Here is a 26,611-nt window from a genome sequence, read left to right on the forward strand (position 1 = left end):
AAATTGGATTTCAAGTTGGCGCCGTTGCCCGCGATACTGCTATATTTTAATTAATGTAACGGTTTCTTTTGCACTTTTGCGTTGCTTGCGCAAATTTTTATAATATCGATAACAAAAGTAAGCTTAATATATTGTAGCACAAATAGCATTCAGAAAAACACCAAAACAAGTCATCGATATAAAATAAAAACATCGAAAACATATACATACCATCACTAAGTGTAGCCCAACATTCTCCATGTGTAGCCACATATGTATCGACACATTTGCATGAAATGAGCAACATTATCTCGTATTCGTTCTGTTTCGCTCGCACCCACGCTGAACGATACGGTGTGCAAGCGTAGTTGCTAGTGTAGTGCAACATGCCAAGCAACATGTTGCTAAGAGCAATGTTTACATCCGAATAGTCAACGCAAAACTGATTATCGATATATCGATAGCTCTGCACTTTTTTTCACTCATTCTTTTTCGACTCAACAAACTGTGCGGACGCGTGGCGTGGTCTGTTTTCGTATGTATTTTTACAACAAATTAAGCGTTTGCTCAACTCTTTTCGTGATAAAACAAAAACGGCTGCATACAATAAATACACTATACTATAATCAATAGGCATACACACGCAGTAAAGCAATAATAACAGACAACCATTAAAATAAGCAGCTGTAATTTTTTAGTGCCGGAGTGTTTTGTTTATAAAAAAAATGTACATAATTTGTGAAAAATTGAGTGTTGGTTAATGCAATGAAAATGTTAGTAAATTGCGCTTTGTGCATTATGCTTTAATTATTGTAATTAAAAAAAAAAAAAAACGCACACTCGATGCTATTAGAAATTCTTGTATTGTGCGTGCGTAAAAGTGTGAGTGTGTGTGTGCGTGCGTGCAAGTGTGTGTGCGCAGGCACTTGATACCTACGATAAGCTACATTGTGTTTGTTGTAGTTGTAGAAAGTGCGGCAGCAGAGGAAGAGGAAGCAGCAGCAGCAGCAGGCGCGGTTCTCGTCTTCGTATAAAATACAACGTGTAAATAAACCGGGTCGCCCACATTTTGCGAGTGTTGTGTGTGTGTGTGTGGAACGCGGCGCTCGAATTAATCCCGGCCTATGCCTTTACCTCTGTTGCCCCATTCTCCCAAATTCAACGATTGTTTCCTTTTTGCATTTCGCAGGCATATTTAACACTGCTCTGCTGCTAACATAAAACGACGCCAGCTGAGACGCCGACTGCACAAAGTCTAAGGTAAGTGAACAAGAAAATTGCACACTTCAAATCTTATTGCTGTTATTTAGTGTGTGTTTTTAATGTTGTGAATTGGAATTGAACTTGATTCTTATTGGAGGCCGTCGCTCAATTAAACCGGTTCCGTTGCTCGACCCGCATTCCCCCCATTCCATCAACACCACACTTTCTTCTTCTTGCTCATCTATAATTCAGCCTCTGCAGCCAGCAGCAGTTGCAATTCCGCTTTTTGTTGGCTTTTCGTCTATGTGTTTGTGTGTGTGTTTTACTTGTCGCAGGTTTTCTTTTATCTGCTCTGCTCTATGCACTCATTTGCTGCCGCTACTTCTGCTATCGTCCGCCAGGGGGACTTTGCAAGTGTGTGCTATTTTTTTTTTTTCGTCAGTAGTAGTTGTTGTTGTGCTTCATTTTACTTTTTATCAACTGCACGAGCAAACGAATGCTCCGCGCACAGTGGAACCAAAAGTGCATTAAGGTTGCCTTTTCGCTGTAATTAATGTTAAGTGCTCATCCCCCTTCACTTGGTCAAGAGGGGGGGCAAAAAGGCAACGATGTGATTGCATTAGGCTTTATCGCTGCTCTCTACACTCAGCAAAAAAGGCAACTTTCTTTTGAAATGTCAGCTAATGTTCTTAATGGAAGTGCATAGCGAAGCAAACGAAGCAATGATAAGCAAAAGCCGCTTGCTATAAAAAACAGCACACTTCACCTCACACAATTATAATGAAGGTTCAAACCTCAAAGCAATAAATTTTAACTAAATTTTGTTCATACAAAAGAAATGATTTCTTATTTCCGGCTAGACTCCGGATTGTAAGCACAGCAGATAAACGAATTATCTAGGCACTGTGTGAAATCCTAAAAGAATAAATTCTTTCCAGAAATCTTTTTCAGAGGAAAAGTTGACAATTCTTATTTGTAAATGCATTTCAGATATCGTTCAAAATATGGCATAGAAAAACTCATGTTGTTTTTAATAAATTCTCAACCTTTTTTCATTATATCGCTTCGATTATTTCATCTAAGCTTTGAGCAACTGTCTGCGTTTTGGGAGCTTCCAAAGCTAACCACCCGTTGTGCTATTGTTTTTTTCCAGTCAAGTTATCCTAAAATCCCATTACACGAGAGTGAAAGCAAAAGAAATGGCAGAAGCAGAAGCAGCCTTATCAATATTTCCGTTTGATTTAACAAAATTTTCATTTGATTTTATCACATGTGGTAAAATTGAGAACTCTACTGCTGGCTTCATATATATGTATGTATGTATGTATTAACATAGACTGATTTTTGCATAGCAAACATGCAATAAGAAATTGTCGTATTTTTAATATTGCCTGCCTATATGACTTTTTTGCTGAGTGTACTTGGCTGGGGTGAAGTGCTTAATTGCCTAAGCGCCGGCTGATGTACATCGTTTCTGTGGCTGCCACTGCTGGATGATGCTGCTTGCTGCTGCTGTTGTTGGTGGCCAAATGAAGCTATAAAAGTGGGCCATGCCACTGACCACAAACAGATAACTAGCCGCTTTTAATATGTCCAGATTGTTGTTGCAATGTCCAAAGTTGTTTGAGAGAAAGCCATCAAAAGCGCGCTATTCCCCCGGAGTCAGGCACTAAAACTAGAAATACAACCACACTCGAACACATAAGACACCTGCAACAACTACAACTACAACAAGAACAACTTGCAACAAGATTAACAGCAAAAACGACTAACAAGCCCAAAGAGCAAATGAACAACTGAACAACTAAACAACTCTGGATGCTGCTGTCTAGATTTCCCCACAGTGCGACATGCGGTTGTCGTTGCTGTTGCTGCTGCCGCTGCTGTTGCCATTGCTGTGGTTGTTTGTTCCCTATCCTATGCTATATAAATGTGCAAGAAGAGATTTTAGTAGCCTGTCAAGAGTTTCTGCTGCTGCTGAAAAGATGTCATCATAAAAGTCCACAACAGGAAAGAGAATTAAGTCATCATAGGACAGCTTTTGAGGGATTAAATATTTGTCACTCTATCAAAAGTTAATGCTACGGTGCAAATAAATTTGAAATTCTAGCAAATGAATAACATATTGAGGTATTATATGGCAATTTTTGCAATGAGAACTGATTTTTAACCAACTTTTGGCTTTTTTTGATAACGAATACAGCTGGTCATAAATTACATTTTTAATTACATTAATATATTCCTGCAGCCACTGCAGAGCAAAAATTTGCTAAAATTGCCAACTGCATTACGAAAAATAATTCCAAGAACAATATAAATAAAATGTGCTGGTTATATAAGCGGATTTACTTTGCTTCCAAAGAACAATAGACTCAATGATTCATATTCATATCTAGTCTTCACAATATGCCAAATGGTATTTGCTTTATGATTACCACAAACGTTATGATGAGCAGTTGAGTGTAATAGATGCGATAAAAATGTGTTGCGAATATATCATATACATATTATTTCAATAATATAATTATTAACGATAAACTAAGCTTTGTATTACATAGGATATCTTCCAGTCTTTCACTTGTAATTAAAGCTTTTCTGTTCTTTTTTTTCTCTTCGCTTTGAAGGCAGCATTTGCTGCATCTGCCCATCTCTGTCTTTCTTTGTGCAGCAGTTCTTGTTGTTTGTTTATTGACTTCAAGGGGGGCCTTCATCATCAGCCGGCGGCGGATCTCTTCTCTCACACACACACACACACACACACACACATATGTAACGTTAATCACTTGCAAAGCTTGCCCATTGCATGCTGCTTTGTGTGTGTGAGATTTTTTTTCTTCTTCAGCTTTGTGTTGATTTGTGCTTTTGCGTGTGATGCTCTCTATCTCGCTTACACACCAAAGAGTGCGATATTATTGCCTTGAGTCTTTTGCAAGGCCTTTAACTGCACGCCCGCAACAACTACAACATCAACAACATCATCGTTGTCAAGTTGACGTCTACTCTGCTGGCTACAATTACAAGCATCATTGGCCTTATTTCGTTTAAGCTATTGCTTGCTACTTCTAGTTGTTTTTTTTTTTGCTTCCCCCCTTCGTTTACTGTTTGGAATGTCTACCACACACACACATTCACACACTCTTGCACTACTTTACTCACACTCACACGCATAGCTTCATCTACAGCTGACGTAGCCGCCTATGAGTATTTGCACAGCTTTTACTCAATTTGCTCTCGTTCTCTGTTTCCCACTCCGCCCCCTTCGACACTTCACCCCTTTGCATCTTGTCGGCAGTTCTCGAGTTACTTGAAAGCTTCCGAAAATGATTACGCAGCATTTTAGCAGCCACTTTGTGACTTGAGAACTTCACTTACCGTGTCATGCGCAACCTTCTTCTCCCCGTTCTGCCCCGTTGCCTACTCTATGTGTGTGTGTGTGTGTGTGTATGAGCCGCCCACTTTCTTTCTTTTTTATGATCAGCTCGTGGAAGCTCGTGTTCATGTTCTTCTTATAAACTTGACGTTTAAAGCTCTTGCAGTTGTCTATTTTTAGAGTATAACGTTTTACAACCGGACAAAAACAAGTAGCTCTCTAAGTCGAAGCAATAGTAAATTCCACAAATAAAAAGAAAAAAGTATCAAATGCCTATGATTAAATACACTGTTTGCTCTTGTTCTATTTGTGAAGCTTAGAAATTGTTCATTTAACTACATTGAAATGACCCACATAATAATAACTAATAAAAAAACTAGTTCATTCATTAAATCACGCTTATCAAATCGCTTTGTGAATTTAATTATTTTTATGCATGAATAATCTGACACCTAACAGCATATTTTTAAACGATCTGAATAGTTGATTATGCAAATTTGCATATTTTTTTCATGTTAGCTGGGCACAAGCTAAACATATTGATTAGATTTGTCCATTTAAATAAGCATTTAATCGGTTTCAATAATACAATAGTTTAAAGTGCTGCAAATTAATAACTAGTCGGATAGTGAAAAGTAAACTTAACACACATTCAAAAAGAAATTGTTTTTATAACCACATAATACTGTCTTTTGGACAGCTGTCGTTGCTCGACTTTAAGTTTTTGTGGTTGCAGAAAGTTGTATCTTGGATGGAAATAAAAACCCGGTTGAGTTATGAAGACCCGAGTGTCATTTGACACTTAAAGTCATGTTAACAGCGTGTTTATTGTTAATTTTCAGCTAATATAACATGCAGATTAACATAGCACTTAACATTAACATAGTTATCCATGGATTTATGTTAACTTAACATTTCAATAGCTGACAGCACTTTAAATCTACTTTTATAATCTCTATGTAGTAGCTGAAAATGTAATTACGAATGCAAAGATATTCTGAATAAGTGTTGTGAGTGTGTATTTGTTAATGTACAAGGGCATAGAAATTTTCGACCTTTTTGTGTGTCTCTGTGTGTGTGTGTGTGTGTGTGCGCTTTCTTTGCATTCATAAAGCATATTCGTCGTTTTCTTTTGACTTTTGGTTGTACTTTTTGCCATCTTTCAAATGCTGTCTAATGAAAATTGCTTGCTTATTTATGAGCATAAATTAAAAATTAACAGTGCACTGCACACAAAATAAACAAAAACACACACACACAAAGAGAACGAGAGACACACACACAGAGACACAGACAGACGGAACTTAATTCAATTATGCTGCAAATATTTCATATTGCAAAGCAGCAAGAAATTTATGAGCCATGCGCTGCTGCGTCGTCGCCGTCGTTCCCTCTTGCAACAACGCCCCCAAAACTAGATCCAGGGCCATTCGGCGTCGTACTTGACAAAGCCCTGGAGCTGCAACAGCGTCGGCGGCGAAGTCAACGCCAACGCAGCAACGCGGCACAGCAAGCGCAGCATTTTTGCCAAGGCTGCGTCAGCTTCAAAGTTGCAGCAGCAGCAACAACAAGAAGAACAACAATAATAGCATTAACTATAAAACAACAATAGCGACCCCATAAATGTTGATCAACTGTTTGTTTGCGCTGGGCTGGCTGGCAACTATTAGCGCATGAAACTCGCCTGCCACGCAACTAACAAGCGGAAAAAATATGTTGAAAACTATCAACGACAACACCACGAGGGTTGCTCATTAAGTAATTAGTTGCAGTCACAACTTTGTCGCAAGACTACAAGCGATAGATAAGAACCTGTCTTTAATTAGGTTGCAGGCATTTCCGTGCTCAAAGATACACTACACTAAAGTGTAGAAACATTCTTCCAAGGTAAACATGATTACTTTCAACACATCAATCACACTCTGCACGATTTGTGTTATTTATTTTTAATCAGTATTTCCACTTCTTGACTCTGTCTACGACAAGAGCTTCAAGCAAAAAATAGTATCGCTGAAAGTAGTGGAAATATCTTAGAGAATGAAGGAATTATTTTAAAAATCTCGCTAATTTTTATAAGACTATGGAATAAATGAGGAGGAATGAATGCTTTAAATAACAATAAAATGTAGACACATTCTTCCAAGGTAAACATGATTACTTTGTATTTCAGTATTTCCACTTCTAGACTGCGTCTATGAAAGTTGTTCAAATATCATAGAAAATGTAGAAATTACTTTTTAAATCTCGTTAACTTTTAAAAGTCTTAAAATAGGAATGAAAAAGAATGATTACTCTAGAATTACAATAGATATTTCTATAAAATATCATAAAGTAACAGAGCGATGCAAACGATATTTTGATCTTAACAATAAAGCAATAATATGATTGCAAATCCCAAACTGAAAGTATTATAAATATTAAAGAGAATGAAAGAGTTACTTTTAAAATATCGTTAATTTTTAAAAGACTAAGAAAATAATGAAATATCGCTGAAAGTATAACAAATATCATAGAGAATGAAGGGATTACTTCTTAAATATCGTTAATTTTTAGGACTTTAAGAAAATAATGAAGTAGAATGATTGCAATAGGATTTTCTATAAAATATCATTAAGTAACAATAAAGCAATAATATGATTGCAAATCCCAAGTGTACCATTTACATCACAAACAAATCAAATGATTTCTTTTCTAAATTGCTTTTAGATTGATTTTGTTCTCAATTTGTATTCATTACTTAATGTACAACCCACGTGTTGAGTGCATGGGAAGCATAACTAGAGTGTTCACAGATGGTTTGACATCAATTGTAGTTGAAGTATTTGCTTAACATATATTTGCACTCAACTATTGAAAAATAATAAAAGCAAATAAACAGCAAACCAACCACGTTCAGGTGCCAAACGTGGTCCAGGTCAGATCCAGAGAGAGAGAGACACAAACGATGTCGTAGTTGATGTTGATGTCTATGTCTAGGTTTTTGTTGTTCGTGCATATCTTAAATTGATTGTCGTCTTTGGTGATAAGAGGCCACAGACGAGAATAGTGTTTGAGGTACGTCTGTGTAATGCTTGACTGCACTTAAACTAATTGCCAAGTTTGCCAATGGCCAGTCGAAGGTCTCTTCAGTGGCCCCAAGCCCCTTATGCCCCCGTTGAGGGGGCGGGCCAAAGTTACGCAACTTCTTAATTAGTTCAATGTTTTTGCAATGACGCCCCCGGCTAGCATATGGCACTAACTTAACAACAGTCGAAAGACGGGCCAACGGGGGGCGTACTCTACTTAAATCTCTTATCGATTTTAACTGGAAACTGGCAACTCAAGCAAAATTTGCATACATACGAATACGAAGAGCTGAGGCTGAGGCTGCTGTTGTTGCTTTAATATAAACATAATCATAATAGACGTGACGCAGCTACAAATATTTCTTGTTTGCAGTTTTGCTATAGTATAACACAAGCACAAAAAGCAGCTGGGAAGTGAGACACGACTGCAAAATACCCGTTAATAAAGATTTATTTGCTTTTTAAAATTTAAAAAAAAATAAAAAATTTAAAAATTTAATAACCAATTTTCAAGATATATATCTTATAATTATTTGAAATATTACTTGAAAATGTAACACCCAATTTCAAGAAATTTCAAGAAATATTACTTTGAAAATTTAATATCAAATTTTCAAGAAATTTCAGGTAATATTACTTGAAAATTTAATAACCAGTTTTCAAAAAATATATATGATAATAACTTGAAAATGTAATAACCAATTTTCAAGAAATATATATGATAAATACTTGAAATTTTCAAGAAATATATATGATAATTAGTTGTAGTTTTACATTTTCGATTCTCACCAAATTATCATACCCTTTTAAGCGCTTGCGATGGGGTATACATATATTGTGAGAGGGTGGCTATTTGTGGTGAGGAGGTGTTCATGTTTATGACTGTGTGTGTGTGTGTGTGTTCGAGTGCGTGTATGTGGCGCCACATACTCAACGCAAGTCTGAAGATTACGTGGCGTGTCTCAGAAATTCATGCCATAGAAATGTGTGGCCATTGTCGCTGGCACGCAGACAACTTGGGCTCCACAGCACACACACACTCATTGTATTGTCACACTCCGTCCGTCCGTCCATCTGTATGTCCGTCATTGAGTCAATCAGTGCGTCAGTCAGTCAGTCATTCACATGTTGAGCCTGCTATATAAGTGCTCCCCATTGGCTGCTGTTTGTTGCCGTTGTTGCTATTGTTGCTGCCGTTGCTGCTGATGTCGACGAAGGCGATTAAGGCTAAGGGCAATAATAAGGAAATAACATTTTAATGGCCCCTACAGTCAAAGAAAATAAAAGAGAAGCAGAAAAGAAAGAGAGATAGTGAGCAAAGGGAGTTGAGACGGATGGGAGGGCGATAGGAAGAGCGAGCATAAAGAGAGATGACAAGTATTTTGGGGTTTTGCTTGTGAAAACCGCAAGACAAGCGAATGATGTCAACAGCTGTTAATGTTCATGCGTGCACGTTACTGTGATAAACGCCCGATGACAACTTGGCAGCTCACTAAATGGCTTTAACGTGATAAGCGCTTTATGGCTAATAATATTACGAACATTCGCAGCTTCAACTGTTCGCTGTTCTGCAAACTTTCAACTGTGATGTTCTTAATGATAAAATTCACAAAAAAACAAAAATCAAAAATTTAATCAAATTTCTTTTGTGAAAGTGCCAAAGTGTGCTGCTAAATTGAAATTCATGATGAGTACAATGTACAGAAAGAGATTGTTAGATAGATACAGAACTTTTAATGATGTAGAGTTTGATGATAAAAATTCTTGATAAATAAAGTTATTTATAGACAATCGAAGAAATTGGTATGGCACGATATTTTCTTCTTCCATAATAGTAATTAAGAGTGGTTCCATCTAAAATATTGTTAGACCTTCAATCCAATGTTTTTCTCAAAATTCTGTAAACTTCCGTTTAAATTTCTTCTGCTTGCGATTTCTTTTGATAATTTGAATTCCAGTTTTTTTGTAAACACAATTTGCTGACATGGCATAAACCTCTAGCATTGTTGACTCTACGTTGCTCTTGTAATGAGCGCATGGAAAAAAGTTAATGATGCGGGTCGAGTTGAGTCGAGTCGAGTCGAGCCACCGTTCGTTGATGGGCTACATTACATTAAAGGGCCATGGACCAAATGTCAAACCTCAAAAAAAAACTTTTCCTTTTTGCGTATTTTGTGTCATTTTTGTACTTACCGACCGACACTAAAGGGTGTCTTCAATTTGTCCAGTTCACATCAATGCCAAGAAGTGATCCGAGAGAAAGGAACGCGTCTTGTTAAAAAGCTAAAAGAATGGGTCGTAACCTGAAATTACAATGCGATAAAATAATTATATGAGGGCTTTAAGCTAATTAAGTGCTTGTGCTCGACTGTATAATTTATAGTAAAACTTTATTACTATCGATTGCTTTGGATAACACTTTGAAATTTAATGATGTTCTTGCTTTTAGTTTGATTCGTTGATAATTAATTGATATGGATATTTGATATTATACCATTTAGTTTAAGGCTTAAATTTAATTAAAATTTTCCCAGAACATTTCATTTATAGAGTATCTGTTAGTATGCTCCATTTGCGAATTGTTTACCATTTGAGCAGAAAGTTTACAACTGCCGAAAACTGGGCAACTTTTTGTGTACACTGTCCAACTAACTGTCTGCACACTGGCAATGAGCAATGGGCAATTGCTATGCAAACGGTTGCCGCTTAGCATATTTCTGCTTTCTAACCGCACTGCCTGCCACGCCCCGAAACCCACCCAAGGAGGCGCGCTCATCTGGTACATTTAACCGCATAGAAACCCTCGAACTCGAACTCAAACTCGAACCCGAATCACAATCCGAATCAACACACAACTCGGGTTGCTCCGTTGGGCATTATGGGGCAGCTCCCCAAGGCTTTTTTTTTTGTTTTTTGCTATTCTATTTTTTCTCTCTTTCTCTTTGTACTTTTTTTTATGTTTTTTTGGCATGAGAATGGGGAAACTCGTGCAACTTACCATACAAATTGTTGGAATTAGCGCGGACTATGCCCCATCCCACACGTTTGTTGGAGTCTCTATTTGATTTTAATTAAAATGCGTGTCATGCAATTTTTATATACTCTTTGCAGATGGTATTTGCAATTTGTCAAGGCATATGGATGGTATTAAGAGACGTTGATTTCTGAATTTCTATGCTTTATGCTCTACTTTTAGAGGGTATAACTATGCTTTTAAGAGATCTGTAAAAATAATATATTATAATTTATATACGCTTTGCAGATGGTATTTGCAATTTGCAATTTGTCAAGGCATATGGATGGTATTAAGAGACGTTGATTTCTGAATTTCTATACTTTATGCTCTACTTTTAGAGGGTATACTTATACTTTCAAGTGATCTGTTAGAATTATATAGTTTTATGCAAAATCTATTGTAATTCTTCTCGCAATTCCTTAAATATAACATTAGTTCTCTTTTTACGAGAAAACGTAGTCTTAAATTTTATAGCGTATTTAATATTCGGTTTAATGAACAAACTTTCATCATGCTTTGTTTTTAACTTTTGCCTCAAACGAAAGATTCTAGTGCAGCACTCGCTTTATGAGCTGCTGGGAGACAAGTAACGCTCTCGGAATAACTGATGGGATTCGCATGATAATGATGATGACGACAGCTTTCTTTACTGGCCACATAAATAAAGGGAAGGAGGGAAAAATACGAGATTGCCCACTTGTCAATCGCGCACAATTCGTCGCATTTCTCACATTTCTTTGCACATTTTCTGTGCCCATTTTTCTTTAATTTCGTGTCTCGCTTTTGCCGGATTTCTCTCGGCTGGATATTAATCAGAAATCCCCAGTTGCCTTTTCCATAGTAGGCTTTATATAAATTGTTAATAATGTTCCGTTGATGCCCTTAGCTTTTCTTCGGGGTGCGTTGGGGCTTTGGTAACAGAGCAACTTACAACTAAGCCAGCTGAAAAATTACCTTTTATATTGATAAGAATGAGAATTGTTTGAACAGCTGTTTGGGGATTGACGACTTTGGATAGCTTTGGAAATACATAATGTTCACATGCTTTTATTTGTATGTTGTTGACTGTATTTGTGCAGGTTTTTCTCTACTATGTTTAGTTTGACGTGTCAGTTTCAGTTTATTGGTGTCTATTTAACAAGTTATATTTATAATGCAAATACTTCAAATAGTATAGTTTTCTTTGTGTACTTTTGGCTGACATCAGCAATAAAGTAAAGTGCACAAGAACTTGTTTGTTTTCGACTGTAGTAAAACTTTCAACTTATTGCATATTTAAATTTAATCTTCAACCTTTAAACAACTCTTAGAATAAACCTCTTTAATTAAACATGGTTTTGATTGAGGATTGTTTCTTTTTTATCTGAAACTAATGTGTCATGTAGCCAGTGTTTAATATATACATCAATATTTGCTTAGAAAATGTTTCTTAAATTATATAATCTTCCTGAATTATAATGCAAATTTGCGGAAATAAATTTATTTATAAGATGACACCTAAAAACGTTTAAGAGGAATGTTATTTTTCTAGTTGCAAGTAGCTAAAGTTGTATTTTGAGTGGTTTATATAAAATCAGACATAATTGTTGTTTAAAGAAGTTAAGAACTTGTAAACTTCTTTTAAAATGGAATTTAAACCGCCAATGATTTAATTTACAGATTAGTCACTCTTTCACCTTGAATAGTTTGTCATATAAATTTAGATATCGCACAGCTGATCGCTTCGATTGAAAGCTTCGACTGTCTGTCTACTCAATCTGGTTTAAAGGTGTACAGTTAATCAAAATACGATAAGGCGAAGCCGGTTGGCAAATTAACATTTGATTAGTAGAAATTGTTTCTTTTGAGCATCGTTGCGACGTCGCGTAGTTCATTAACCCTTTTGCCGGCTCGCGTCGCTTTGTGTGTTTATGACTTTGACTCGCTGTCCGATTGCGGATTGTATCTTGAGTATGTAATTGTAAGTGTATGTACATATGTGTGTGTCGCGTATTTATAGCAGACTAATTTGTATCAGTGCCGGCGGCTGTGCATGCCAACATGTAACTGAAATAAATTTTATTTGTGTGCAATATAAATTACGCGCCTCTCAAGTGGCTCCCTCAAACGGCGAGTAGCGAACCAGGTCGCGACTCTCTGTAAACTGTTGTCGGTTTGGCGGCCATCACGGATCATTAAAGCGGCAGGCAGGCAGACAAGGCAAGGCAGGGCAAGGCAGGGCAAGTGCAGGGCCTGCGTGCATCAGCTTCTGCTGCGTCATTTCAATCACGGATAACAGCGACGGGTTACACACACACACAATCACACACGCTCACACTCTGATGCGGCGCATGTTTATGCGAAATTTTGTGGGACTTTTGTTATTGTTGTTCTTGTTGATGCTCTGTTTTTATGCCGGATTTGGAGTGTTGTGTCTATGTGTGTGTGTGTTTGTGTGCGAGTTTCGAGTGTGCGCCAAATGCGCGTGCTTAATTATACAAAATGTATTTGCGCTCGACTTAACAGCAAGTGATTTATTTTCGAAGCGCACTGGGGCCTTTGAATGATGAATTTATGTGTATGTGGATGCCATTGTCTGGCTGTGTGGGATTTTTACAGCTAGAAATGAGATGTGGGCTGCATTTAGATTACAATTGCATTTCATTTCACAGCTATTTCATTTCTGTTAATATAACAGCTGATCACTCTTTTACATAGTTCTGCTATGTACATTTAACAGCGCAATGTTAAATGCGCATGGGAAACAAACATCTCAACCGATGTCTATTAACGTGGTTGTGTCTGGCCACTGCCGTTTGTAATTGCACAATTTGACAATTTTATTAATTGCATTTAATTGCTTGCGATTTGTTTTTGTATTTTTTTTAAATTGGGTTTCGCTGTGCTCTTTTGTTTTGCCGTTTCTTAATTGCAATTTCTGTTACAGTTTCATTTGCAATTGTTATTGCTGTGTACCCCCATTATACTCATTGCTTTTTGCCTTTATGTTGTTGCTGCCACGACCTTTGCCAACTCGCGCCAATTCATTAATGAATTGCGCTCGCAGAGCTTCAAAGCTTTGTCGAACGTGGAACATTTATGTTATCTGAACCGGCGCTTTTTTTCACGTGAAATTTGACATAGATTTTCATCAAATTAATTGCTGGTGTGGGAGGTAGAGAGGCGGTTGCCTAAAGTGCGGTGCACTCAACAAGCGTGCTAAAGTGTTCTGTGTGCTTCAAGTGCCGACAACTCTCGCTTACACACGCACAAGCTGCCTGCCATGTCACGCTTATCAGTGGCAATAAACAGCTCCAGCAACAGTCGCTGCCGCGTTGCTGCTCTTATAAAAATTTTGCTTCCGCTTTGCTGGCTGCATAAACAGAAAGAGAGCGAGCTAGTGTGTGTGTGAGTGAGTGAGGGAACGCTGTTAAGTGAGCGTCGTTTCAATTTATGACACTTTGACAACTTTTCGAAACATTGCTCAGGCGCCTCGACTGTGCGACTTTTAATTAAAATACAAAATCAAATTTACGCGCACTGCTGCATAGCCGAAACCTTGAATAAAGCTTATCCAGCGAACACACACACACACACACAGACCAAAGTGAGAGGGAGAAAACACGATAAAAACAAATCAGAACACTAGTTCACAGACGGCGCCGTCAGCGTCACCCACATTCTCATACACACACACACACAAACATACATTTATAACTCATCAATTGTTATTGCTGGAGGCGTACGTTTTGCCCTCGCTCTCTTTTTCTCTTTTACTCTAATGTTCTGTGCTTTACATTCGTCTGCTGTTAACATTGAGTGTTTTTTTTCTGCGCTGTTCTTTCCAATTTTAACCGGCATCATTGCTGATAGAGGAGTCTATGAGTTGAGTGATTGTTATGCTTTGCTTCAATTGCCTTGAATTGAATTATAATTAAGTGCTGGTAATGTGTCTATTTTATTAATATTGTTGTCGCTAATAGTGCAAATTCAATTATCTCGTTACACTGATTACGTGCAGAAGAAGAACGTTGCTTGATGACTCTGCTACACAGATCACAAGATCGTTAGCAGTCCATTAGCTATAACAGCTGTTAATTCTTGCAATTAGCGGTAGAGCGGTAGAGGAGGCTTACATTTCGTACACTTGCAGTACAGTGGAACCATTTTATGAAGTGGTACATTTTAGGCAATGGTACATTTTTAAATCTTATGTATTGTTGAAGATATGTTTTTGTATATTATATATTTTAATTTTAATTTAAACAAGAATTTATATATATAGTTGATGTAAAAATGATTAATATTTCTTATATAACGACTATTTAAATAATTTATTGATGTGTTAATATATAATAATATAAATAAAATAAAGAAAGTTTGTCAAAGTTTGTGCGTAGAAAATATTAATATTTTCTGTAGGTTCTTATCTTGCTTTTTTTTAAGGCATCTTTTGATGCCTCAGCACTATCAGCAACTGTTTCCTCCACCAACTTCCTCACCATGCACTTTCCGATGACGTGGTATTTTGTATAGCTGATCTTCCATCACTCCTCTCTACGAAGTGCCTTCAGTCTCACTCGTTGAGTAATGTATTCAGTGAAGCGTACCAGGCCACCAGAATCAAGAGCAGCTTCATAAGCAGGAGTTCTGTTGTGGAAGTCTTAAAGTTAAAAGTAGAAATATAGATTCAGAGGTCGCAGCTGTGAAGGCTAGACTAAACTCTAAGTTGCTTACTTTAAATCGGATCATGCTTTGTCATGATTATGTTGAATTCGATTTTTGTGCTAACGATTTTATAAACTGCTGTCGAATTGCTAAAATGCCAATTTGATACAGTGTCTCACCGCAATACGTCAGCTGTTTAAATTCAAATTTGGAGGCCGGTACAGAAAATTACCGACTTAACTGTAGACTGAAGCATGAGGCGTACAGAAAGGTTTAAGTGCTTGTAGATGTGTGGTCAAGCGATTAAGAGGTCATGCAGATCATGTGATAAGAGATTACATAGATTATAATTACGGAAATTACAATCTTTCATTGAAGCTGCTTATCATTATTATTTTCTACAATATAATACTGTAATACAGTTCATACAATAAATATTGTAACTAAAAACGATAAGATGTGCAGTAGCGAGGTTTTCAGCATTAACGCACACATATTGTGTTGATAATATATTTTATTCATGTAATTTTAAGCTATTCAATAAATTATGACCTGCAAAGCAAATTTTATTTCCCTAAAGTTTTTTTCAATATGATTTGTAGAACTGAACATTTATTGCACACATACCTTAAATGATTTAGGTATTGTGACCAACGTAGCTTTAACCTTCAAAGCGTCAACATAAATACAATCACAATTTCAGTTTCGGTCATAATTGGGGGCTATTCAAAGGATTACGCAATGATGGATTAGCTTTATAGCTATTTGGCTATTATAACGGCATTATGTATATTTGATATCTCTGGACATAATAAGACTGTAATTACATTACAGTAACGTTTATTTGCATAATTAAAGTCTGAAAATGACAGTTGAAATTGATTATATTTTGGGCAATGAATCTGAAAAAGTGTTGGTTTTAATTATGCATTATTCTTTTTTGAATAATTAAAATCATTGCGCAAAAGGACTTCCTGCATAATGTATCAATTAAAAATGTGCAGTTTTTGCCCGTAACGTTAACGTTCGCGTTGTCCCATTGCCATTGCCTTTAACGCATTAAACAAAAAGCTTTTGCAATAATTATTGTATGTAAGTGTGTGTGTGCGTGCGTACAACTCAATCGCATCAACTGGAAACTCGTTTTGTATCTTGTGATATTGTATATGGTATGCATTATTGACGAGTCGCCGCCCTGCTGCCCACGCTGAAGGGCACACTACACTGCACAGTGTTTGTGTGTGTGCTGTCTTGCTCTTTCGCTCTCTCGCCTGTCATTTGCCACTTCATTTTTAGCCTCTTTTCGGTTCCGCACATGCAATTGCATATTTTAACAGTGGCCGTCGTCTCCCTTTCGCCGCTCTTCACAGACAGCCAGCAGCCAGTCATCTCAACGAGCTCTCAACTTCTGTGTGCTTGTGTATGTGTATGTGTATGGTGGTGAGAGTGTGCGAGTGCATCATGTTATGGGAAACTGGTTTTGAATGCGCTTTGCCGCTCTCTACCTCCATCAATTGCTCTCCCTCTCCGTCCTCTTCTATCATGCTCTGGGGTCTGTCTAGGAGAAGCTTTGGCAGTCGTCGCATGCCTTATGAATGATTCAAATGCATGTTTTTCTGTGCAAAACAAAAAAAAGAGAAAAAGAAAAAAGCATGGCAAAAAATACCGTTAAGAGTTGTTGCGCTTTTTGTTATACCCCACGGAGTAGAGTGAGCTTTAAACGGGTCCATTCGGTTCAGAAAACTCATTTGTATTTTTGCGCCGCTTGTCACCTTAACGAGCTTAAGCAAGATGAGTGTGCATCTCTCTTGTCAGCTTGATTGACTTTTGCCAAGAGAGCTTTTCATGTCACTGTTCTCTTTAAATGTCAAGTTGCCTAATAAGCACTTGAGTTTTGAAGTACCCTACCAAAAGGGTAGGGTATGTGGCCAGTCGAGCTCCTTTCACTGTCCAACATTTTCTCATGATATTTTCGATGCAGCAGCAGCAGCGCTGACATCTCGTTTCGTTGCCGGTTTTTCGGCTATAGTCTTGTTGTCTGTGGCATTTTTAGGAGTGCTGTGACTATGACCTTTGTCAATGGTATTTGGGTCCCTCTCATGCTTTTGTCGAGTGTGCTGTGCTGTGGATTCCTTTTCCGTCAACTGCTTTTGCATTTTTGGGTGCAGAATTGTTTTGACAGCATAACGAGGATTGTGCGGTGAAACAACAGACAGACAGCAAAGAAAAAAGGTATTGAATGTTTTTACTTTTATGGAATTTATTGTTATTTGCATACACAACCAGACACCAGCAGCAAAGAAACAAACAAACATCAGATATTACGCTGTCAGCCGCAATCCATCAAATTTAAAATCATTAAAGGTGTGAAAGAGTTGAAAACAATTACAAGTCATGGCTCCAAGATTTGATTTCCTCAGAAACCCCAAAAAATAACTTTCATATTTACATAATAGTAGTGGTGGCTCTTTTCTTTCATTATGATTAATTTTGTTGATTTTTTTTTTTGCTTTCTTTGTAGTTGAATAATATCTCAAGGTCTTTTTGTTGTGGTGCGTGGAACTGAAAGGGAAAATCAAGTAGAGAGGCAAGCGGCGCAAAACTGGTTGAGGCATGAGCTGGCCGAGGCGACACTCGAATTGGACGTCGTCTCAATGGATCAGCCAACAACAGCAGTGAGAGGATGCGGCACCACCAACAACACCATCAACAACAACAACATCAGCAGCAGCAGCAGCAAGAAGGGCAACTAGTTGAGCAACAACATCGTATGAGACAGAGACAGAGAGAGCGACTGCTCCACATATGTGCCAACCAACCATAACAGTAGTAATAACAAAAAAAAAAAACAAACAACAACAGCAGCAGCAAACTAATTAATAACGATTCACGCTTGAAGTCAAGAGAAAGAGAAGTGAGCCGACGCGTGTCTAACGATAAGTCTGATAAGAAAAGTTATACATTTTACCATAGGGCAACAACAACTCAACAAACCAGAAAATAATATTAACATATCGTCGCACACCTTAACAGAATGCTCGCTTAACTTAACATAGCCAAGAGCAGTTTACGTTATTAGCAGCACCAACATTCTCACACAATTTCGTAGACGGACAAAAGCTGATTGCTCTACCAGCTGACTGACAGTTACAAATCAAATTTGTCACACGCAACCTAAGTAATCAAATACTAAAAAAAAAACAAACAAGTTAAACATGTCATTTCAAACATTCACACGCAAAATGCGGGGACGCATGCGCTCCAACACCTGTCGCATTGTGCTGCTCACATCTTTGGTCTGGGTGATCTTTGACTTTGTGCTCATTGCTCACTACTCGGACTGCATAGGCAAGGATGGCTGGCGCTGTAAACGAGCCGGCGAATACGATGTGGAGGTAAGATTGAATTATTTTCTATCTATCAAATATCTTTCACACATTAAGAATTCTGAACATCTTGCAGTTACCCAATGCTGAGCGTTTGGTTGATGATAACCAGCTGGTGGATGACAATGAAATCAATACAGAAAAATCTCTGGATGGTGATAGCGCTGGCGTTGCACCCATCATGGGCCAGGGCTTTGCTTCGGGCGGCATCTCGATGACATATCGCAGCATCTTGCTCAAGAAATGGTTCCAAGCGCCCACAGTACGCGAAGCGAAGGGCAAACCGGGCGAGATGGGGAAACCCGTCAAAATACCCGCCGACATGAAGGATCTCATGAAGGAGAAGTTCAAGGAGAATCAATTTAATCTACTGGCCAGTGATATGATCTCATTGAATCGCTCGCTTACTGATGTGCGGCACGATAAGTAAGTATAATTGCATTTAATTCCTTTTAAAGTGACCAACTAATTATTTCTTTTTCAAATTTTAGCTGCCGTCACAAACATTACCCCTCAAAGCTGCCCACCACCTCCATTGTGATAGTCTTCCATAACGAGGCATGGACGACGCTGCTGCGCACCGTGTGGAGTGTCATTAATCGTTCGCCACGCTCCCTGCTCAAGGAGATCATCCTCGTCGACGATGCCAGCGAAAGAGGTGAGTTCACGAGGACCACTTTAATAGAATTCAACTAACACCTTTGTTCTTGCTGCAGATTTCCTGGGCAAACAGCTGGAGGATTATGTGGCTCAATTGCCAGTTCGCACATTCGTGCTGCGCACCGAGAAGCGTTCTGGCTTGATACGTGCTCGTCTGCTTGGCGCCGAGCATGTGACCGGTGAGGTCATCACCTTCCTGGACGCCCATTGTGAGTGCACCGAGGGCTGGCTGGAGCCGCTGCTGGCGCGCATTGTTCAGAATCGTCGCACAGTTGTGTGTCCCATCATTGATGTCATCTCGGATGAGACATTCGAATACATTACCGCTTCGGACTCCACGTGGGGTGGCTTCAACTGGAAGCTCAACTTCAGATGGTGAGTTCAATGCTTTTGTCTACCTGACTGTCCACATCTTTTCAAATTTAAATGAAGTATTGATTGAATTAAGCTGTGACTCGCTGCAAATCCATAAAACAAAAGCTGGTGCTATACAATTGTGATGATTGCAAATCAATTATCTTTTAATTTAACATCTTTTAGTCCAATCTTTATTAATACATTCGACATTTTCAGGTATCGTGTGCCACAGCGTGAGATGGCGAGGAGAAACAATGATAGAACTGCGCCGTTAAGAACACCAACAATGGCTGGTGGACTGTTCTCGATTGATAAGGATTACTTCTATGAGATTGGCTCCTACGACGAGGGCATGGACATTTGGGGTGGCGAGAATCTGGAGATGTCGTTTAGAGTAAGACAAACTCATTTCATATTCGCCTCTTTGGTTTTTCTATTCGTTCTTACAGCAACCAAAAGCCAAGCCGCAAACAAAAGTGTTGCCTATTCTATATATATATTGATATTGATATTGATATTTATTATTTATCATTTCTCTTTATTTAAGTTACAACGTTATTTTTCCATCTTTTTTGTTGTTATTATTAAAAGAAAAAAAAGAAGAAAAAATAATGTAATATTTTCTAATCACAAAAAAACAACCAACACAAACAACAACAAACCAAATGAAATGAAATCCATGACAATTCTCAGATATGGCAATGCGGAGGCATTTTAGAAATTATACCCTGCTCGCATGTGGGCCACGTTTTCCGCGACAAATCGCCGTACACCTTCCCGGGCGGCGTGGCCAAAATTGTGCTGCATAATGCGGCGCGGGTGGCCGAGGTTTGGCTGGACGAGTGGCGTGATTTCTATTATGCAATGAGCACAGGTTCGCAAATATACAACAAAACCAAACAATACCACAAAAACAAAAAAAATACAGACCTAAAAACTACTACAGTATTAATTATAATAATATGAAAAACAAATCACAAAACAACAACTACATAAAAACACAAACAATTGCCTCTAATACAACTTTGTACTTATACTTATAACGTGCATCTAACTCTTTAATTATACCGAAATTTTTTGATTGTAATTGGCTTTCACACGCTACTAAAAAATAACAAAAATTATAACAAAAGACAATGAATTGCACTTAACTTCGGTTGACCGAAGATATAAATGCGTTTGCAGTAGGTTGGATGAAGATTCTGCTGAATACATTATTCCATTTGAAATTTATTTAAAATTCCTAATTTGACAGTCACGATAAACAAAGAAATTTTTGAAAATGTAAATTCAAATTTGTTATTAGAACAGTTTTTCTGGTTTTTAATATCTCGTAAATCGGGATTAAACTTTTATTTCCCGTATTTTAATATCTCATAAATCAGAATCCACTGCAAGTGCATTTCAGTTTCAAAGCCCAACAAAAGGTTCACTAAAACACTAACACAACAATCACAAACAGCAACTGCCACAAAAACAAGAATTGACTTTGTTTTGAGCATAACTAAAACTAGCATCAAGTTTTCGATAATTATATCTATATATAGTTGATTCTATATTAAAATGAATCTTAATCTACTCGTAATACCAACTAGTTAACACAAATAATACGTACATACTCGTATATGTAACTGTATAACTATATATAATGTATAACAGTGATAACAATTCGAAAACTAATGCCACTGCTATCGTATAACACTGGCATATGTTTTCAGCAAAAATATATTTAACTTATTTAGTGTGCTCTTTGATTGTTTTTAACAAAACTCTTTCTAAATGTTCTTGAATTTTGTGCTCATGCTCATGTCTAATGAGACTAACCAACAATAACCACATACTATATAAAACAAACAACAAACAGTATAACAACACATTGAACCCTTAAAAGCGTTATATTAACGAGTATATAACACACTTGTAAAACGTATATGCGAGTAAATATAACAGTTGTATTGAAACCTTAACATTGAACTTAAGCTATACTTAACGTACATAAAACGTACTCGTACTTTACTCTCGTTGCTTTATTTTTTTTATTTACGATTTCCATTTTGATTTAAGTACTTTGTTGTTAATCAAATACACTAATTGGTAATTAATTTTAGTATTTAGTTTAATTCGCTTAAGTTGTTACTAATATTTTTGTTCGTGGTATTATTACTCGTTACATCTCTATATATACGTATTTTGAAGCGCCTCTCGTTGTGGCAAGATCGATGACCTGTCTCTCGTCAAGCACTGTGCGGCAATAACAACGAGCGAAACGAGTGATCCTTTAATGTTACTCGTTACAAGTAATTCTGGCTAGAAATCAACGAGTCTGCACTTGTTATTTGCTCTACTCTCTGCAAATTCTTTATAACTATTCTTAATACTGCTTGTTACCCAATCGTTATTTATAAGGATGTCAATGACTCGTTACCTCTGCAACTAATCGTTGCTTTCACTCGTTCTCGTAATTGGCGATTCAAGTGTGAACAGGTCCGATGAAGCCATAAATTGTTCTGCCCATGTCAGCTGTTAGGGTTCGTTTTCCCTGTAAGTCCTTAGTCAAGTAATTCATTTTAAGTTAATCAACTTTAAGTAAAGGGAACTTGCCCCGTTTGCGCTTGGCTATCTATGCATTTATGATTTGATAAAAATAGGACATCTGTTGATACAAAATATGTATATGTGTACCATCTTTCTCTCCCACTTTCTCGCCCACTACTAAACATTGCTCGATTACTTTGAACTGACTTCTGACTTCGCATTTAACCAATCAATCAATCAATCAATCAATGAATCAATGAAATACCGCACTCGTCGCTTTCCCCACCCCCTTCCAGGTGTGGATGTGTGGCGGTGTCCTCGAGATAGCGCCCTGCTCCCGAGTCGGTCATGTCTTTCGCAAGTCAACGCCGTATACCTTCCCAGGCGGCACCACGGAGATTGTGAATCACAATAATGCGCGTCTGGTTGAGGTTTGGCTGGACGACTGGAAAGAGTTCTACTACAGTTTTTATCCAGGTTAACAAATCAAACAACAACAAACAAAAACATGAATACAAAAACAAGAAAACAAAATACTTTCGAATGCTTCTTCACTTTAATTCTCTCTCTCTATATAATTTTATCTCACTCACTTGCCTCTGTCTTTATATGTCTTTGTCTTTGCCTCTGTCTCTCTCTCTCTCTCTCTCTCTCTCTCTCTCTCACTCTATAATATAGTTATCTGTTTCGTATATATATCGAGCAAGCCGCACGCTCCGCATTTTGCAATTGTCTGTCTTATAAATACTCTACACATATATTATATTCTTTATTTAAGATATCGAATGATCAGTCGAATATATACTTATATAAATATGATTTACGGCATGGCCAATCAATGAACCCACCAACCAACCACCCAATCAATCAATCAATCACCCAACCGCAACCCCAACCAACAACAACAATTCTCTCACCCTGTATATTTGTTTTTGCAATTGTTCTTTTTTTCAGCTCTTCTTTCTCTTGTGTCTTTGCCCGTTTCTTTCTTATCGATTCAAGTTCCTTTTTCTTCTTATTCTTATTGTTTTTGTCCCGAAATTCACCAAGACGCCTGTTTTATGTCCCGCCACACACGTATTTCTTAGTTTTGTTTCTATGGTTTCTCTATGAGTTCAATACCCTGTAATGCTGTTCCCAATTGTTTTCGACTTGTAGCACCTCAGCGATATGAATGCTCCTCCACCTCTGCATGCTTTGAATGTGTTTGTATTATATCTATGTTTATATCAATGTATATTATGCTACTTTTTAAAATATATTTGACAGCTTTGCACATCCTTATTGCTGACCTAACCTCACTCTATATATATATTGCTGTATATTGCTTTTAACGGACACCAATGTAGCTCCAATACACTTACACACACACTAACATAGATGTTTGCATTAAGCAATCATTCCATAAATCTTACTCAATTATATATCTTTTCTCTCCCCTTTTTCTTGTGGTTCTTCGATTTGTTTAGGTGCTCGCAAAGCTTCGGCTGGTGATGTTAGCGATCGTAAGAATCTGCGCGATCGTCTCAAGTGCAAAAGCTTCCGCTGGTATCTGGAGAACGTCTATCCCGAGAGCTTAATGCCACTGGACTATTATTATCTGGGCGAGGTAAGTTGAATTATATCCTCAATATTTCAAATCTTTTTATTTTTAAATAACAATCAAAATTTACACTTTATTTCAAAATTGTTTTATATTTTAATCAATGAAATTAGATATTTTTCAATAAGAAATACAATTCAGAAAAAAATTATATTTTTTAATTTGTATTATTAAAATGTAAACAAACTTTAAAAGTAAGCCTATGAAGTTAAGGAATAAACTCGTAACTTTGAAAACTATGTCTTCCGCAGATTCGCAATGCAGAAACGGAAACCTGCCTGGATACCATGGGTCGCAAGTACAATGAGAAGGTTGGCATTAGCTACTGCCACGGTCTTGGCGGCAATCAGGTGTTTGCCTACACCAAGCGTCAGCAGATCATGTCCGATGATCTGTGCCTCGATGCGTCCAGCTCGAATGGTCCCGTCAACATGGTGCGCTGCCATAATATGGGCGGCAATCAGGAATGGGTCTACGATGCGGAGGTAAGTGCATGTGACTGTAAATTTTGTAAATCATTCAGTGATTAATCGAATTCATTTTGTGTTGCAGGAGAAATGGATACGCCACACGAATACGGGGCAGTGTTTGCAGCGTGCAACGCGGGATGATGCAAGCACACCGCTGCTGAGGCCCTGCAACTACACGAAGGGACAACAATGGCTCATGGAGTCCAAGTTCAAATGGCAGGCGCACTAACAGCCCCCAAGGAGTTACAAACCAACAAACAAAAAACCAATCTACAACCTAAACTAACAACTGAGAACTTCCAATTTGTGTTGAAACTGTTAACTAAGTTGCCAGCAGTATATGTTAAAAGAAAGGAGAAAGCAAAAGGAGCTGCTGATTTATATTAGCAAGGATTTTCAAGCATTTTTCGTTTACACTTTATGCAATATAAGTTGTTTAGCCTAAGCAGATAGTTATCCCAACTTTATCTCTGTGTGTGCGAGCGCATGTGTGAGTGTGTGTTGTGCGCTATGTCTTCCCAATTGAGTGAGTGAATATACACATATATCTATGTATATATGTGTTATATGCGAGCGTGTGTGTTTAGTTTTATGCAAATCCTTTTGCAATTGAATATATTATTGTAATATATGTATTTACCTAGCCTCGACCAAGTACCAATAAATTGGCATTTAAATGACATTGTTCGCAACAACAAGAACACAAAACAAAACCCCCCTAAAAAAATAAAACAGCAACTATAATTGTAACTAACATGTGTCATAGGAGAGTGTCGAGATGTCGGCGAAAAGGCGTGTTCTGAATTGCAATGAGGATAAATGCCTCATAGAGATATGTATGTATATGAAAGAGTATCTTGTACCCAGCACATTCCCTTAGTTAATACAAAATTGAGTTGTGTTTTTTCTATATATTTAATATTTAAGCTTAATTTGCTGCTTTTGGCAATTTTACCCCTCTTAAAAAAAAACTTTTTCGCTTTGTACCAAATTTCGAGTTGAGTTGAGACCACAAAAACGGGCGCTGCATATCACATGGAAAACAAATGAAAATTGCTTTGAAAACCATAATCATTCTACAAAATTCGTAATAAAACAATTGCACGCATATCATAATACAGTGTAAAAAAAAAAAAAAAAAAAAAGAAAATTGAAAACTAAAAACATATACATAGTCTAGGCATTAAAATGAAAACAAAACAAAAACTATATTTATGAGTAAAGTAAACTAAAACGTAAACGAAAAGTGTTGTATATAAATTGAGAGAGGATTAGCTATAAAAATTATACATTTAAAATAACTATTTATACATAACGGATATATATGTGTATGTGTGTGAATGAGAAGAGTTAATAATGCGTGTGTGTGCAAAACTTGTACTATAAAAATTTGCATTTAGCACTTAAGTAATTCTCTAAGTTCGAATTTAGAGTTTAGACTTAGTCGGAAGTTTTGCGTAGTTCACATAACCCTCAACAACAACAACAACAACTAAAACACCAACAACAACAGCAGCAGCTCTCTTAATATTACAAGCAACTAAATTTAAATGTATGTGCTCAAAAAGAAACCACTTTACTCGATTTGCTGTTGTGTAAATATTTATCAAATATTTAATCAAAATGCAACCTGATACAACTAAATAACTGACTTCAATGTTGTCCCTAAAACATAACAAAAAAAAAACAAAACTAATCAACTACAACAACAACACGTGTAAAAGCCAAGTAAAACTTTTTAGCTAAATTAATTTTTTAAAACCATATACATATACATATATAGTAATAGAGATGATATACATATATACTATAACTGGTGACGGTGCAATTTTAATTTTAGCATTAAATTAGCAAAGACAACTGAAATAATAAAGTAAACAACAACATTCAATCATTCATAGAGAATCAAGGGGAACACGATCCCCTCAACCAAAATCTCCTATTTAGTTTAGCGAAATATAATTTGTAATTGTTTTCGATTGTGAAATCTCCCAAAACAAAAAAAAAAAGAAAAACAAATATATTAAAAAATACAACCACAAAGCGTTTGAACTAAGCCGCAAGTTTTAAGATGATGTATTTTTTTTGTTTAATTAGAAACTTTTTAAATTTTATAAATAAAAAAGAAAGAAATTGAAAAAGTGAGTAATCTAACTTGGAGATAATTTAGTGGAGATAAATTGCAGCTAACTAGTTTGGACTACAAATCTACATAACTAAGAATTGATCATCTATGATTTCTGACACATAGATTTAGTTGACGCTATTATTCATAGATCTTTTAAATGGAATTCTTCTATACATTAAATTACCTAAGAAA

The 26,611-nt window shown here is 37.0% G+C and overlaps 1 protein-coding gene across 4 annotated transcripts; it reads left to right on the forward strand.

Moving 5' to 3' along the window:
* Positions 1–430: 430 nt before the first annotated feature.
* LOC117563671 (polypeptide N-acetylgalactosaminyltransferase 5) lies at positions 431–25,455 on the forward strand. Of its 4 annotated transcripts, none has more exons than XM_034242094.2 (11): positions 431–514; positions 1,169–1,239; positions 17,802–18,675; positions 18,743–19,092; positions 19,158–19,324; positions 19,383–19,701; positions 19,900–20,077; positions 20,377–20,557; positions 23,688–23,827; positions 24,073–24,306; positions 24,374–25,455. In XM_034242094.2, the coding sequence occupies exons 3-11, from the start codon at positions 18,496–18,498 to the stop codon at positions 24,518–24,520; spliced, it is 1,896 nt and encodes a 631-aa protein (XP_034097985.1). In that variant the 5' UTR covers positions 431–514; positions 1,169–1,239; positions 17,802–18,495; the 3' UTR covers positions 24,521–25,455. The 4 variants fall into 4 exon arrangements, with proteins under 4 accessions (XP_034097985.1, XP_034097987.1, XP_051859303.1 ...); XM_034242096.2 differs by lacking the exon at positions 20,377–20,557 and adding an exon at positions 22,515–22,695; XM_034242095.2 differs by lacking the exon at positions 431–514 and adding an exon at positions 613–752.
* The last annotated feature ends 1,156 nt before the right edge of the window (positions 25,456–26,611 follow it).

Source organism: Drosophila albomicans, chromosome 2L, assembly GCF_009650485.2.
Source record: "Drosophila albomicans strain 15112-1751.03 chromosome 2L, ASM965048v2, whole genome shotgun sequence".
NCBI classification, from domain to species: domain Eukaryota; kingdom Metazoa; phylum Arthropoda; class Insecta; order Diptera; family Drosophilidae; genus Drosophila; species Drosophila albomicans.